Source organism: Quercus suber, unplaced genomic scaffold (genome assembly GCF_002906115.3).
Source record: "Quercus suber isolate HL8 unplaced genomic scaffold, Cork oak 2.0 scaffold_86, whole genome shotgun sequence".
Classification (NCBI taxonomy): domain Eukaryota; kingdom Viridiplantae; phylum Streptophyta; class Magnoliopsida; order Fagales; family Fagaceae; genus Quercus; species Quercus suber.
The window spans coordinates 618,087-630,051 of record NW_027069551.1 but is presented as its reverse complement, the minus strand read 5'-3'; the positions used below and the strand labels follow the sequence as shown (position 1 = coordinate 630,051).

Below are 11,965 nucleotides of genomic sequence, written 5' to 3'. Positions count from 1 at the left end.
TCGGTTTTTTGCACACCCCTAATTTTAAGGACTAAAGGCAGTAAAATGAAAAGGTGGAGACTAAAATAAAAATAAAGTTAAAATGTGAAGATGAAAGTGCATTTACGCCTAAAATTTAATTAATGTTACATTCAAACTTGATATTAGGCTTGCAAACCACCGTACATCATTGATATCTCCAACCTATATAGTTCCTATCTCAATTCAACGTGTAGAATATGTTGTATTTGCATCAGCTCGTGTAAAATTTTATGTTTATTTTAGCATAAAAATTTACTTTTTTTTATTTTATTTTAAACACCAATTTTTCAAAACACTCCACATCAAATTATTTATTTTACACTATATTTTATTAAAATATTAATTTTTTTTATTTTACAATATATTTTAATAAGAGCATTCGCATCAGTGGGTTTAAAGTCATGTAAAATCATGTAAACATCAATTTTTACACATTTTTGCTCAAAAATGCACTCCATCAGCTCTTCTAAAATTGTATAAAAATGTGTATTTCTTTGCACGAGCTACAGTAACCGTGTAAATATACACGGCTACTGTAGCTCGTGTAAAGAATAATTTATTCATTTCCTTCACTCGTTTTTTTCTCTCTCTTCTCCGCTCAACAAACTCAGTATCTCATCTTCCTCTTTTTCCTAAGATGCACACAACCAGACAAATCAACACACAAACACATCCAGACAAATCAAAACACAAACACATCCAGACAAATCAAACACAAACACATCCAGACAAACAACACAAAACAGAGATACACTTGCTTAAAAAAAAAAAAAAAAAACACAGATACACAAACACAGAGATCGGAGATCGGCGATGCAGATCGGAGATCGGCGATGCGGATCGGAGTGTGGCGGATGGGTTTTATGATTTGGTGGTGGATCGGCGATGCGGCTGTGGAGATCGGTGATGCGGAGTTTCGGTGGTGGAGATTTGGTGGTGGATCGGTGGCGTTTGGTGGTCGGAGCTGTGGCGGATGGGTTTATGGTGGATCGGTGATGCGGGGCTGTGGAGATCGTTGATGCGGAGCTTCGGTGGTGGAGGGTGGTGGATCGGTGGCGTTTGGTGGTCGGAGTTGTGGCGGATGGGTTTATGGTGGATCGGTGATGCGGGGCTGTGGAGATTGTTGATGCGGAGCTTCGGTGGTGGAGGATGGTGGATCGGTGGCGTTTGGTGGCCGGAGCTGTGGCGGATGGGTTGGAAGAGAAGACCAGAGAGTGGGTTGGAAGAAAACCAGAGAATGGGTTTAGAGAGAAAGAGAGTGAAGCGTGAAAGAGAAACCAGAAAATGAAAGAGAGAGAGAGAGGGCGCGGTATTTAAGGGAGGTAGGTAAAAAAAAAAAAAATAGAGTGTAATGAATATTTTATTGAAATAACTTGTAAAATAAATAAATTAATGTGGGTGTTTTGTAAAAGTAAATGTATAAAATAAAAAAAGTAAGTTTTTATATAAAAATGAATGTGTAAAATAAACACACTGATGCGAATGCTCTAACTACCATTAACTTTATTCCTTATTTCCTGAGACATGTAAAGAAAACATAAAAAATTGAATGTAAAATAAACAGTGTCAAAATAAATTTTACAAATCTTTAGCTGGACTGACGTGCATAATTTTTTTTTTTTAGAATAATGATGTGCATAATTTTGGAGTTCAAACTTTTAATATATAAAATTGAGCGCTTTCTATTTTGATGCAAATGCTCTTAGACATAGAAACCTCATTAAGCAACTCACAACAACAAAACCATTTCATACACAAACAATACGATACAAATGAAGCCACCTATCTCTTCCTCCTCGGTTCTCATCAGAAAAGCTCGTCTCTCACCCTACCTTCTCATCTTACTAGCTTTCATAGTTTTCGTCACATTTCTCTATGGCAAGGACTTCATGTGGATCTTCAGCCAACAACTCCAACTCTACGCTGACCAGGGCCAACCCGTTTCCAGAACAGGTGAGTTGACTCAGCCCAAACATCCGATTTAAAACTTATATATACATATCTGTGTACGGCACATGATAATTGTTATGGAAAAATTGAGTTGGGTTTTGTTTTGGAGTTAGAGAAGAAGTGGGAGAAGTTGCCCTTTGCGATAGGGAAGACCCAGGAAGGCTGTGACGTGTTCAGTGGGAGCTGGGTTAGGGACGAGTTGACTCGGCCTCATTACCAAGAATCGGACTGTCCGTACATACAGCCACAATTGACGTGCCAAGAACATGGGCGACCCGATAAAGAATACCAATATTGGAAATGGCAGCCACACGATTGCTCTCTTCCCAAGTAAGTATTGCACCAGTTAACCCAGAAAAAAAGTTCTTTAAGAGTTAGATTATCAATTTTTAGAACATTTTTGTGTGGTAGTTAAATTAATGTACCACTAACATATAGATTAAAGGAATATAGAGTGCTAATTATGACTAAATGAGCATTAATCACTCTCTGCAATTGTTCATTTTTCTGGTTGAATCGGATGAGAGTTTTTAATCTGGTTTGCTAAGTCAAATTTGATTTTACACGGATTTTTTATTGTTTCGATGTGTTCCTGAGTTTCTGCATTCAGAAAGTCACCGACAGGTTAAAAATAGGTTTATCTTACCTTAAAAAGGATAAAAAAAAAACTACTTACTAATGTATAGGTTAATTTACTGAAAATTAAGTAAATATTGAGGGAATGCTTATTATTATTATTATTTTTGTTGAAAATGTTTGTTGATCAAATTACAGTGGTGATTTAGAATTTAAAAATTAAATTCCAATTTTCTAGAAAAGACTCTAAAAATAACAAATTAATTAAGAATTTAATAAAAAAACGATTTTTCAGCTGGCTTATTATGGTTTATGGTTGGACACGTGTCAATTGCTTTGGGCTTTGGATCTCAGCCGATGAGCCAAATATAAAAAGAGGTCGGCAATATGCACAAAGTAGTTGCAGTGAGACCCACTTCAAACGTGTCACCCAGTTTTGCACGTCTTTTTCTTTTGGTGGGGTCAGTTTGGAGATGAGTATTAGAAAAATTCCCAGGACAGCAGTGCTTTCTTTGTCTCAGCATTAACATTTTTTTTGAAAATAAATAATTTTTTATTTTTTATTTTATAGAAGATTCTCTTATATTTTTGTTTGTTTGGTAGCAATTTTAAAATGAGTTGAAAAGTTATTTTTCAATTTTTCTTATTTAACACGGAGTGAGAGTTGTTTTTCATAACGTAACTTAATGTAAGATAGAATTATTTTCCATAATAGAAAATTCAAGAAACAATTTTCCTTTGACCCAATTTTATATGACGTTACCAAATGCATAAAAATGTAAAAAACCATTTTTGGTCTTCACACAAGGTTTTTCATTGAAACAAATAAAACTCTTGCTAATAAGTTCATGTAATTATATGCACATATGTTTTCACAAATTCAAATTGCAACTAAGTTGCGATTAGTAGGTGAGAAAAAGGGTGTTAGTGGTTGGTGTATACTATCAAAGTAATGTTAGATTAACCACAACCTAACTACTTGGAATTGTTTTTTTTTAAAAAAAAACCTATCGACTAGGACTAAATGTCTTTACAATTACCGGCTTTTGTATGTTGTGAGTTGTGTGATGTTAAACCCGGGTTCCCACTCCCCTGTGTGTTTTAATCGTGTTTTTCTCCAAAAAAAAAAAAAAAGTGTTTACAATTATAAATATTTAATATATTAAATGAAATTTATAAGAAATAGGTTTGATAATATATACCCTTTTTGAGGACATTTTCAACAGTCCAAAAATAAGGAAACTTTATTTTTGGTAAAAAAAAAAAAAAAAAAAAAAGAGAGAGGAAACTATTATGTTCTCCACATGGATTCGGATATCAGAAAATTAATGTTTCGGATGGTCCAGGCCCTTTTACCCATGTAGGCCCTGATGGTGCAGGCCATTTCACCTAGGCTGAAACTCTAGGGCCCTTCAAGCAGTTTGAGAGTTGATCCCATATTATGGGACCATGTCTATGGGCTGTTTGGTACAGTCTACCAGATTTTTTGGGGGGTCACTTTCGACTTGGAAAAGTTGTTCATTTCAGAGCACTAGCACTACACATGACAGTTAACTGTTTTGAATTTTGTATTTATTGTATCTACCAAAAAAAGGAACATATAGTTTCTGTGGAGAAATAAATGGAAACAATGTCAGTCCATGTCCAGCTTGTCTAAGGAAGCTTGTGTTCCTTCCGTTAGATTAGAAGTTAATAAAAATAATAATAAAAAAAAGTTAAAAGATAATAACATTTATAGGTTTGATATGATACTTGCAATTCTTTTTTAGTTTTCCCAATTGTGTTAAAGGTATTATAGAGTTTTTCTTAGTTTTAGAAACTGATTTAAAGGATAGTGATTGCACTTGCAAGACCTTTTATTCATTTACTTTGATAAGTACTTGTAAGACCTTTTACTTTGGTAGGTTAATTAAAACCTAACGAAATACATAGAATTTTCTGCACCAACACTCTCATTTTAATTAGTTTTACTTGACCTCTAAGCTAACCAGATAATGTTCTTCATGTTGAATTCGTAATCTTTCCAACGAATTTAGCACATATATTAATATTGTTCTCTCAAATTAATTATGTATAGTTTCAATGCCACATTGATGCTTGAGACTCTACGGGGAAAGAGAATGATGTTTGTCGGGGATTCCTTGAACCGGGGCCAATATGTTTCAATGGTGTGCCTTCTTCATAAACTAATACCTAAGGATGAAAAGTCCATGGAAACTTTCAATTCACTAACTGTTTTCACAGCCAAGGTGACATTCAATTACTGCTTCACATTTACAAATCTAAGTGTTCACATTTTGCTTTATGTTTATTTTTGTAACAATTTTTTTTTTTTGTTTCCCCATATTTAGAAATACAATGCCACGATTGAGTTCTATTGGGCCCCATTTCTTCTCGAATCAAACTCAGATAATGCTGTCATTCATAGGATATCTGATAGGATTGTTAGAAAAGGTTCAATCAATAAGCATGGACGATATTGGAAAGGCGTTGATATATTAGTATTCAATACCTATCTTTGGTGGGTGACCGGCTCGAAGATGAAGATCTTGTATGTTCTTGCTCAACAAAATCACCTATTCACCTCTCTGTTAGTATTATCTCTTCTTGATTTAATGGCTTAAACTTTTTCAGGCTAGGATCCTTCGATGATGAAGTGAAAGAAATTGTTGAGCTAACAACTGAGGATGCTTATCGCATGGCAATGAAAAGTATGTTAAGATGGGTGCGGAAGAATATGGACCCCAAGAAAACAAGAGTCTTCTTTACTAGCATGTCACCTTCTCATGGAAAGTAAGCATTCTTTAGGCTTGCAGCCTCTAGTCTTAACTGTCTTTTTCATTATTAACTCATCTCTCTCTCTCTCTCATATGCATGAATGCACACGTACTCATGAGTTCATTCAGGGATAGTATGGGAGGGGGTTGAGTTTTAAAATAATGGTCAAGATTAAATTCATAATCTCTTACTGGTTTAAGTTTTGGGACAAGTGACAGTTTTATCATACCATCAAAGTAGGTGGCTCTGACTTTTGAGTTCAAGCCATGATTTCACTCAGTTCACTGTATTTAGCTTAAACTTTCAGGACAAGTGAAGGTTTATTACGGAGTTTGATATAGAGCGGAGAATTGTGAATTTAGGTGGCTACTACCAGCTACAAAAGAGAGAAACCCCTAAAGGATAAAAAATGCACATGACACCATTGTATATCCCACGAATTTTCCAAATGAATGTGGTATGCATCTGTTAGTTAAAACATAAGTTCATGAAAAAACAACAAAATGAATACTTCTAAGCTTTAGCCAAGAGGGCCAGGACATAGATGACCTCCTCACCTTAACCCAAACTGACAAGTAAATGAGCTAGTAATATTTCACCAAGTATAGCTGTAAACAAATTAACAAAGCATTCACAAAATTGTATTGCAAATATATTACCATACTAATGCTATGTTTTCCCGCTTTCATTTAGCTAGTGATCAGCATAGAGATTTATTCTAAGTTCTATAAAAGCATGAAAAATACTAAAACATTACGAATTTTATTATAAAAACCTTACAATGTAAAGTAACAATGAATGTGATTGATTTCACATTAAAAAAAAAACTTAATAAATAAATTTCTTAATTACATTTTTTGTGTTGTATTCAAACGTTGACAAGTCAGTTTGTAAATTCTATGTAGTAAATTTTTTAATATCCCCCTCTTTTTTTGAAATTTTAACATCAACTCCCACATATCACACATAAAAGAATATAAGGGACACTACTCTAATTAAACATAAAATTTGGCAGGAGCATTGACTGGGGAGGTGAACCAGGTCTCAACTGTTACAATCAGACTACTCTAATTGAAGATCCAAATTACTGGGGTTCAGATTGCCAGAGAAGTATAATGGAGGTGATTGGAGAAGTATTCAGTAAATCAAAGTTTCCCATTACATTTCTCAACATCACCCAACTCTCAAATTATAGGAAAGACGCCCACACTTCAATCTACAAGAAGCAATGGAATCCATTGACTACTGAGCAAATAGCAAACCCTTATAGCTATGCGGACTGTTTACATTGGTGTTTGCCTGGCCTTCAAGATACTTGGAATGAACTTCTATTCGCCAAGCTATTCTATCCTTAAAGTGTGGTCAACCCAAAATTGATAAATCCTCTCATATACCATATTGGTGTGAATATGGAAGTAGGGCATTTAAACCTATTACGTTTGAAGCTATGTGACACTTGGGCCAAGGTGAGAGAGAGAGAGAGAGAGCATTTGTGTAAAATAACCTTGTTGCAAATTATAAAGGAAAAATGAAAATAAAGAAAATTGATTTGATTTTTTTGGAAATGGAATATCAAATCTGAAATTTGCTTGTTTTTAGTTTCGAGTATTTGGAAAAACATGTAAACACATGCAACTTCCAACCTACAAGGTATTTTTTTTCACCCTTACCTTTCATTTGTGTTTCAGGCTTAAAATAGACACTATTTCCTTGAGTTGTCACTCAATTAAGAAACAAGACATTCTATAGTAATGGTATTGTGTGTATAAACTATACGCTAGGAGCCTATACATAAGCCCAAAAGTTTTAGGCCTAATTTTGCTATAATAAAAAAATTCTAGGTCTAATAGCATATAAATACAATACCATATGTAGTAAAAGCTAGAACAATCGTAGTAGAAGTGTAGAACACTAAACCTAAACTAGACAAGTGGTCTAGAGTCTCTAGACCTTGGGCTTTGGGCCTATACAGTAACATATAGAAATGAACTAATGGCCAAATTTTCAACTTTAAACCAAGCATTACCATTTATTTTTTCATCTTAAACTTCTATTTGTACATTATATATCAGGTAAGCTATATCTTCCTTTAACTCCGCCGCCTTAGGGAAATTCTATTAATGCCGCTGCCCACTGGCTACTGCTATCTTGATATCTTCTTTTTCAACAGCTTTGCGGACTCATCAACATTAATTGTTTAACCAAACCACCACCGGAAAAAGTAGTATACAAGTCTTAGAAGAAAAAGAAAAAGAAAAAGAGAAAAGGATTGAGATAGAAGTATACAAAGTTAGCAACCAATTCATATTTTCAAGAGGCATGATGACTGAAGACAGTATTTTAACTACTTTCAACAAATGCCTTTTCCTTACACAATGGAGACATTATTGGGTTTAGTGATGAAGTTTAATTAAGAATAATCTCAACTTACATGTTTCTAAAAGAATATATATATCTCAACTTACATAAAACGTATGCATGATAGGTTAAAACACCTTATGCTGACCTTGGTATCACCCTCCCAAACAGCATTCATATCTGGAAGACGTGGTACTGATAATGTAATTATTGCTCAAGAGTTGGTCTACACTCTCGAAAGAAAGAAAAGGAAGGCTGGATTCGTGATAGTAAAAATTCACTTGGAGAAAGCGTATGATAGATTGGAATGGAGCTTTGTGAGAAGTATGTTAGTGAGCTTGGGGTTTCATTCGGATACTGTGGAGTTAATCCTAAGTTGCATTTCCTCTACTTCGGCTTCCTTACTCTTCAATGGGAGTCAGACTGGGGAGATTTTCCCTTCACGTGGCTTGAGACAAGGAGACCCGATCTCCCCATACATTTTTATTCTATGTATGGAATTTTTGAACACCCTTATCAATCAGAAGTGTGAAGAGGGAAGTTGGAAAAAGATTAAAGTTTCTCGCACTAGACCAGGCTTCTCACACTAGACTAGGCTTCTCACATACTTTTTTTGCCGATGACCTCTTACTTTTTGCCAAAACTGATGAGGGCAATATTAAGGCTATGGTTGATGTGCTTGAGGAATTTTGCCATCTCACAGGTATAAAAATCAGTAAAGCATAGTCTAAAATTTTTTTCTCGCTTAATGTTGCAATGGAGGAAAGGAGGGAGATAGTGAATCGGACTGGTATTGGTGAAACTCACAACCTTGGGAAATACCTTGGGTTCCCTATCATTCACAAGGGAAGGAGACGAAATGAATTCCAATTTGTTGTGGAGAGACTGTAAGCCAAATTGGCTGGTTGGAAATCGAAGTGCCTTTCACCGGCGGGAAGGCTAGTTCTATTAAAGGCAGCTGTATCCTCAATACCTGAATACAATATGCAGTGTTACAAGTTACCGGCTAAGATATGTGAGGATGTTAATAAACTGACTAGGGACTTTCTTTGGGGTCTACGGAGGAAAAGAAAAAGATTCACCTAGTTGGATGGAACAAGGTTACCAATCTAATTGATTTGGGGGGTCTTGGAATATTTGAAATGAAAGCTAGAAACTCTGCAATATTGGCTAAGCTTTGTTGGAAAATTGCCTCAAGCCCGGATATGCCTTGGGCTCAAATGCTTACTAACAAATACCTTACTCCGGCACGCCTAAGGGGTGAAACAAGAAATCAGATGGCCTCTTGCATTTGGAGGGCCTGTAAGGTTGGAGGTATTGTTTTCAATAAGGGGCTAAAATGGTCAATTGCTAATGGGGTTAAAGTGTGTTTTTGGAATGACTTCTGGCTCCGATTTGGACCTCTTAGAAATCTAATTGAAGGACCTTTATCAGAAGGGGAGAATAAGCTTTTGGTCAAGAGTTTTTTAGATAACATGGAGAGCATCTCTTTTAATCTTCCTTAAAAAATTGTGCAAGAAATCAGAGGCATACCTGTTGCTGTTGACCGGAACCAAGAGGACATCCTTGTTTGGGCTTTCTCCAAGGATAGTTCCTTTTCCCTTAAATCTGCCTACCTCGTTGCTAAAGGGTTTAACATCTTGAACCTTGAAACTAGCCCTCATCAGTGGGTGTGGAAAGCAAGTACTTCACCCAGAATAAAGTTTTTTCTTTGGCTGTCTACTCATCGCAGTGTTCCTACGAAGGAAGTGCTTGGTTCAAGAGGGTTAAATCCTGACCCAACATGTGAGTTGTGTGGAGAAGGTCCTGAATCCATCCTTCACATTCTCAGAGATTTTAAGGTGGCTAAATCTGTGTGGAAAGACTTGGGATTTGTGGAAGGAAATCTGGAATTCTTTGGGCCGAATATGGATGTGTGGCTGGAAAATAATTATGGGAAGACTTGCATGTATCCAAGACCCTGTGTGCCTTGGAAAATTCTCTTTCCTCAAGCAGTTTGGATGTTATGGTTGCATAGGAATAAGGTTATCTTCCAAACTGGGAAAATTGAGGAGGTCATAAGTGCTTGTTGTGTTAAGAAAGGAGTGGAGGTCTATGCCATAGTTCCTAATGGCTTGAATAGACCAAGAAGAACGCTTGTCCAAGTGAGATGGATTAAACCCCCTCGGGGTTGGGCAAAGCTTAATACCGATGGGTCGGTGTTTGGTAATCCGTTGAAGGCTGGTGGGGGTGGCTTACTTAGGTGCAACAATGGTGAATGGTTGGCTAGCTTCACGCACAAACTTGGAAACATGTCAAGTACTGTTGTTGAACCGTGGGATTTGAATGATGGTCTAAACATGGCCAAGCAGATGGGGATTGACAGTATTTGTATTGAAATGGACGTTGAATTTATTGTTCACCTTGTTTCGAGTCCCTTTGTAATCAATCTAATGCTTGAACCTCTCTTAACTGACTACAAGAACTTGATATTGACCTTCCCTAATCACACGGTGACACATGTGTTCAGAGAAGCTAATGGCTGTGATGACAGCCTTGCTTGCATGGGAGCTGCTCTCAACCATGATTTTGATGTTCATCTTTTGTATAACCCACCAGATGTGGTGGTTGATTTACTGGTTAAAGAAAAAGCCAGAACTGCTTTTTGTAACAGACTTATTGTTTCTTAATTTTATTTCAAGCGTCGTTTACCAAAAAAAAAAAAAAAACGTATGCATGATTTTTTTTAGAAGAACCAATGCATGAAATTAATAAAATATAAAAGTTACAACAAGGCTGAATGCTGGGTGGAGTGGAGTGTAGGGTAAGTAGTTCAAGTGAGCAATGAATGATAAAGATGCAACATTTGTTAAGGTGACAATTAAAAAAAAAATCGGATTAGAATATGATCACTTTTACATCGTTGACACACTTTAATAATTAAGAAAAAAAAATTCTAAATGTCACTAAATCTATTATGACACCTTTCAAAAAAAAAAAAAAAAAATCTATTATGACACAAAATTAAGTTCATCGAGACCACAGGTAGGGAAAAGCATCAAAATTTGCAGTGGTCAAAGGGATCGCAAGCTGGCAATTACAACATTATACATGGTGATAATTAACAAAAACGAAGTCCTCGATTCCTTGGGCCTATTAACCTTTTGGGCCCCAAGACGGCAGTGAGTCTGCTTAATGCAACATGCCTCATAAGTCATGTCATAAACACCTTCTACTCTTTGACTACAACATGAAAATATCCCTGGCGATGAGATGGCTCTTGATCAATATCGATCTTGACCTATTGACGTCTCCGACTCTCAAAGAACAGTGAGTTCGGGTTCCATTCCATGTCTCCATTTACCGACTCTATACGTACGGATGATGGGCTTGACTCCTCTCATTAAAAAAAAAATGGTCAATGTTCTTTTTCGGAAGAGAATACATATCTCTTATTCATTTTATATATGTATGGATTTTACATAATTATGAGCTCCGTATACTATGGAAAAAATATGGTATATATTTAAATACATGATATAAGAGTAGGGCTTATTACATATGCACTTACACACATGCAATAAAGCAATTGAGATCGTAGTCTCAAATCACAATTTTTGACTCGGTAAAGTGGAAAAGTTAAAGAGATTGCATGATTAAAAATTTATTCTGAGAAATGGAATGGTCATGGAACAGGCTTATAAAATAAGCATAAGTTCTTAAGCGATCTTTGAAACATATGGTTGAAAATTGGATTGGACAAGGTAATATGGTATACACAAACACATATATTTCATCTTTTTACTTAATAGAGACAAGAAATATGGGTTCCGTTTGGTATGGTAACTCAAACACATATTTTCAATTTTTAAACAACATTAGACGCATTTCTACACACTTTTTCACCCACACCTATTTCTACACATGTTTTCAAACAACAAAACACATGTTTTTAAGTGCATGTATCAAATCCCCCAATAGTTTCTAAGGTTTTAATATTCTTTTTATTCTTCTTTTCTGACTGAGAGTGAAGTTTTTTATTTAAATTTCTATTGTATTTGGGAAAGAAAAAGATGCTATCTATGATTCTATCATGGTTGCTGATCTATACTTGCAAATTATTGAGCTTGCCTATTAGGAGCCAGCCGTGGCTCAAAAACCTAGTTGTGTACTTGAGTCACTAAAAGTCTAGGCCAAACAAAACCCAACGAGATAGAGCTGCATTCTTGAGATGCGGTAGACAGGGAACTTGCACCAGAAACGGATTCCCATAAATGGATAAATGATAGGCAATTTACCATTT

The 11,965-nt window shown here is 35.7% G+C and overlaps 1 protein-coding gene across 2 annotated transcripts; it reads left to right on the top strand.

Moving 5' to 3' along the window:
• The first annotated feature begins 1,703 nt into the window (after positions 1-1,703).
• On the top strand, positions 1,704-6,890 carry LOC112017747 (protein trichome birefringence-like 33). 2 transcript variants are annotated; one of them, XM_024050203.2, is made up of 6 exons: positions 1,704-1,974; positions 2,085-2,301; positions 4,625-4,796; positions 4,899-5,098; positions 5,182-5,340; positions 6,341-6,890. In XM_024050203.2, exons 1-6 carry the CDS (start codon positions 1,794-1,796, stop codon positions 6,678-6,680), a joined length of 1,269 nt encoding a protein of 422 aa, XP_023905971.1. In that variant the 5' UTR covers positions 1,704-1,793; the 3' UTR covers positions 6,681-6,890. The 2 variants fall into 2 exon arrangements, with proteins under 2 accessions (XP_023905971.1, XP_023905972.1); XM_024050204.2 differs by having other exon boundaries at positions 1,747-1,974; positions 2,090-2,301.
• The last annotated feature ends 5,075 nt before the right edge of the window (positions 6,891-11,965 follow it).